Source organism: Osmia bicornis, unplaced genomic scaffold, assembly GCF_907164935.1.
Source record: "Osmia bicornis bicornis unplaced genomic scaffold, iOsmBic2.1, whole genome shotgun sequence".
NCBI lineage: Eukaryota > Metazoa > Arthropoda > Insecta > Hymenoptera > Megachilidae > Osmia > Osmia bicornis.
In genome coordinates this window covers 138,998-143,384 of record NW_025791106.1, presented here as the reverse complement: position 1 = coordinate 143,384, position 4,387 = coordinate 138,998, and the positions used below count along the sequence as shown (strand labels likewise).

The 4,387-nt window shown below is 48.7% G+C and overlaps 2 protein-coding genes across 2 annotated transcripts; both read right to left on the bottom strand.

Annotated features, from left to right (window-relative positions):
* Positions 1–357: 357 nt before the first annotated feature.
* Positions 358–1,353, bottom strand: LOC123988718. The gene has a single exon (XM_046289470.1). The coding sequence runs from the start codon at positions 1,351–1,353 to the stop codon at positions 358–360; it is 996 nt and encodes a 331-aa protein (XP_046145426.1).
* Positions 1,354–1,497: 144 nt separating this feature from the next.
* LOC123988717 lies at positions 1,498–4,164 on the bottom strand. Its single transcript, XM_046289469.1, has one exon. It carries the CDS (start codon positions 4,162–4,164, stop codon positions 1,498–1,500), a length of 2,667 nt encoding a protein of 888 aa, XP_046145425.1.
* Positions 4,165–4,387: the final 223 nt, after the last annotated feature.

Below are 4,387 nucleotides of genomic sequence, written 5' to 3'. Positions count from 1 at the left end.
CCGCTATGGTGATGGTGCCCGTGAGCGCGTGCGAGGTTGACACGTGGTTGGCGGCTCACGTTTCAATGAATTATTTGTAGGTGAACATTACCTGGTGATCCTGGTCGCTAGCACTGTTGCGAGGGATCGTGAGCAGAAGATTTGACTGGTGAACTGTGATGAATCGCACTTGAACACTTTTTTGAGACGCACGTGGTGATCGGTGTGAATCAGTGATCGATAATGGCGGCGTTGCGCGCGAGCCGGCGAGAAGACCCCTGCTCAAGCGTTACCTAGATGGGCAACTCCCGATCGATAAATCGATCGACCGTGAGCGCCATCATGGCTGAGCGGATTCTCAAACATTTCTGCCCGCCATCAGCAACTCGTTGATGATGTTTCTGCAGAGGTGAGCTCAGCTTGATGGTGAACAGGCAGGATGACAAGCTTGGTGATCGGTCGGATGAGAGTCGTGGTTGCAGTCCTCACCGTTGCAACCCTGGTGAGGGCATCCTTGCCGGGGTGAACTTCGGTCACTCTTGCGAGTGGCCACTTGCTTGGTGAAAGATGCTCGTTCGTGAGCAGCACCAACGAGCCTGTCTTGATGTCGTTCGATGGATGATGCCACTTTGAGATCGATTGAAGTCTCTGCAGGTAGTGTCGAGACCACTGAGACCAGAAGTGTTGAACCCTCTGCTGGATCAGTTGCCATTTCGACAATCTGCCTGGTGAGACGTCGAGCAGTGATGGTTCTGGTATCGTGTTGAGCGCTGAACCGATGAGGAAGTGTCCTGGGGTGAGCGCAGAGATGTCGTCGGGATCGTCACTGAGCGGCTCCAATGGTCTTGAGTTGAGCACCGCTTCGATCTGTGTGAGGAGAGTGGAAAACTCTTCGAATGTTAGTAAGAGCTCACCAATTGTTCTCCTGAGATGGTACTTGATTGATTTCACCACAGCTTCCCATTTTCCTCCCATGTGAGGAGCAGCTGGTGGGTTGAACATCCATTGAGTGCTGTCAGCTGACAGAATCGATGCGATCTGTCGGTGCTCCTGTGAACTTGACGTGAACAGGCGTTTGAGCTCTGCCTGTGCTCCAATGAAATTTGTGCCACAGTCAGAGTACAACTTGTGAGCGATCCCTCTTCGTGATGAGAATCTTCTGTAGGCTGCCAGAAATCCCTCGGTTGAGTAATCGCTGACAACCTCGAGGTGAACAGCTGATGAGGAGAAACATACGAACACGCAGATCCATCCTTTGATTGTTTTCGAACCTCTTCCCTTTGAATTTTTCATTGTGATCGGTCCTGCATAATCGACACCGGTGTGAGCGAATGGTCGTGATGGTGTGACTCGACAGAGAGGTAGTTGACCCATCATCTGACGAGCACGAATCCCCCTCTGACGAGCACACACGACACATCTCAAAATGTGAGATTTTACAGGAGCTCTGCCACCGATGATCCAGTACCGTTGTCGAATGTATGCGAGCGTGAGCTGCGTTCCTCCGTGAAATGTTCGCTAGTGAGCATCTTCAATGATGATCTTCGACAGGTGAGCGTCCCGTGGGAGGATCGCTGGATGTTTTTCATCCCTGCTGAGCGCTGTGTTTGTGAGTCTTCCTCCTACTCGTATTGTTCCCTGCGAATCGATGAAGGCGGTGAGGCGACTGAAGGGGTGAGTTGCAGGCAGGGTTGAGCCTGAGTTGAGCGTCTTGATTTCGCTGGTGAAATACAAGTGTTGAGTCGCGTGAATCCAGAAGAGCTGCGCCTTCTCCATGTCGCAGGATGGTATGATGATCACAGGGGGAGTTTCGAGCTTTCTCTTAAGCCGTGAGGCAAACCTGAAACAAAGTGCAGTCAGTCTATACAGCTTAATAAGAGATGAATATTTGTAAATGAGATCCCAATGATAACTTAGCTTTTGAGCTGAAGCAAAGAGTGAGACATTGGGTCTCACTTCGAGCTCGCTGTTTAGAGTTGAGAATTCCTTTTGCTCTGGCCAATGATCTTGATTTCGAGCCATCCAGGGAGGACCTTTCCACCAAAGCTCGAATCGTTGAAGTTGATCTGTCGAAATGCCTCGGGAAGCACAGTCGGCTGGATTAGAAGTACCTGGAACATGCCTCCAATGCGCATTTGGAGTGAGTTCTTGGATCTGAATGACTCTGTTCCGAACATAATCCTTCCAACGTGATGCTTGCGATTTGATCCATATGAGCGAAACTTGAGAATCCGTCCACAGGTGCGTTGCATTGATCTTTACCTTGAGCGTTGATTGAACATATTTTGTGAGTTTTGCCAATAGGAGTGCTGCAGACAACTCCAATCTTGGTATTGTGAGCCTCTTCAGTGGTGCAAGTTTTGTCTTGGAGCAGACAAGTGACGTCATTGAGTCGTTGGATGGAGAGCTAACGGTGATGTAAATCACCGCTGCCATGGCAAGTTGAGAAGCATCAGAGAATCCATGAATTTCTACAATTGAATTGCTCCATGTGTTGAACCATCTTGGGATCGATAGCTTGGCCAAGCTGTTGAGATCTTCTCTGATGGTGAGCCATCGTGAAACAATTTGAGACGGTAATGGGTCGTCCCAATTGATCTTGTGTAGCCAGAGCTCTTGCAATAGTATCTTTGCTCGTACTATTACCGGTGAGACGAAACCTAATGGATCAAATATCCGAGCCACTTCGGACAATACGAGGCGTTTTGAGCACTTACTTGGTTGATCTGTGATCGTGGATGAAAAGCCAAAATTGTCGGTTTGAGGCATCCATTGAATTCCGAGTAATTTGGTAGTGCAGTCGTCAAATGATATGGGAGCTGACGATTGTGTGGATGACGAAACAGCCCGTAGAAGATCTGGGTGAGTCGCATGCCATTTTGCGAGTGGAAATCCGCCCGCGTTGCACAATGCAATCAGCTGTTGAGCGACCTCCACAAGTTCCGAAATTGAGTCTGCTCCTCCAAAGATATCGTCCACATATCTGCCATGTGTGAGCGAGGGCGTTGCCAGAGGGAATCGATGACCCTCATCGTGAACAAGTTGCATGAGTGCTCGTGTCGCCAGGAAGGGAGCCGCCTTTGTACCATACGTGACAGTTGTGAGCTGGTAAGGGATGACATTGCGGTCTTCATCGATCCAAAGGATTCGCTGGAGATCCCAATCATCCTTGTGAACTGCTACCTGGCGATACATTTTTGTGATGTCTGTGGCAAAAATGTGGTGATAATGGCGAAGCCAAATTATAACATCTGTAACATTCAAGAGCAAATTAGCACCAGTATGCATTAAATCGTTGACTGATTTGCCTGATGTCGTAGCTTTTGATCCGTTGAATACAACCCTGAGCTTCGTTGTTGAACTGTCGAGACGTAGAACTCCATGGTGAGGCAAATAATATGGTTGAAGATGAGCAGAGGTCTGAGGTGTTGAACCGTCAGAAGAGACCCTCAACCCTCCTGATGCCGAAGCATCATGTGCCAAGGTCATCTCCCCATCAGGCCCAACGTTCTCAGCCTCTCTTGATGAAATTCTTTGGTGATCTGGAGCCTTTACCATGTGTCCTAATCCTTCGTACTCTTTCATGAACTCGACGTAGAGCTGGTTGTATGTTGAATCCTTGGAGAGTCGTCGCAACGTGCTTTGTAGACATCTTTGAGCAATCTTGTGTGAATTGCCTAAGAGCGATGCTGGTGCCTTGAGTGGAATGCGAACGATGTACCTTCCTGTGTGATCACGAGAATGAGTCGCACAGAAATGTGATTCACATTCTTCTTCCTCCGGAGTGAGCGTGCTTGGAACATCCATTGGTGATTCCTCTTGAACCCAGAATTTGGTGAGCAGCTCTTGCAGATTGCTCTGGTCGTCTTGAGCAACTGCAAAATGTGAATAATGAGTATTTGAATGTGATTCGTTGACTGGGCCGATGACGAGCCATCCAAAAATGGAAAGTTGAGCAATTGGTGTTGTTGGTGAGCCCTTGATGATATTTGGCTTGATGATCCTTCCGTAGAAATCCGCTCCAATGATTAAATTGACTGGTCGTGGTGTCAAGAAATCATTGTCCGCCAACCTCAATTTTCTAATGTGAGGCCAATCCGGAGTTCTCATTGAGAACGATGGCAGGATTGTCGTTACGGCTGTGAGCACGTGCGCCTGGATGCAGACAGTCTGTTGTGAATGCATCGATTGGAGTATGACAGTGACCACACCCCTTGTTTCAGTTGATTTTGTTCCACCAACACCAATTATTGTGATGGATGATCGGTGTCTCCGAAGGTTGAGCTGGCTGGTTAATTCTTCGGAGATGAAAGAGAGTTCTGATCCGGAGTCGATGAGCAGACGAACGTTGTGGAGTGTTGAGTCGGTCTTGAGGCGAGCCTGAACCGTTGCGAGGAGCGTGAAATGA

Bases quoted from the DNA above. Each gene is read 5' to 3' on its own strand.
- LOC123988718 (XM_046289470.1), bottom strand. From the start codon at position 1,353: ATGGGTCAACTACCTCTCTGTCGAGTCACACCATCACGACCATTCGCT.
- LOC123988717 (XM_046289469.1), bottom strand. From the start codon at position 4,164: ATGCATTCACAACAGACTGTCTGCATCCAGGCGCACGTGCTCACAGCC.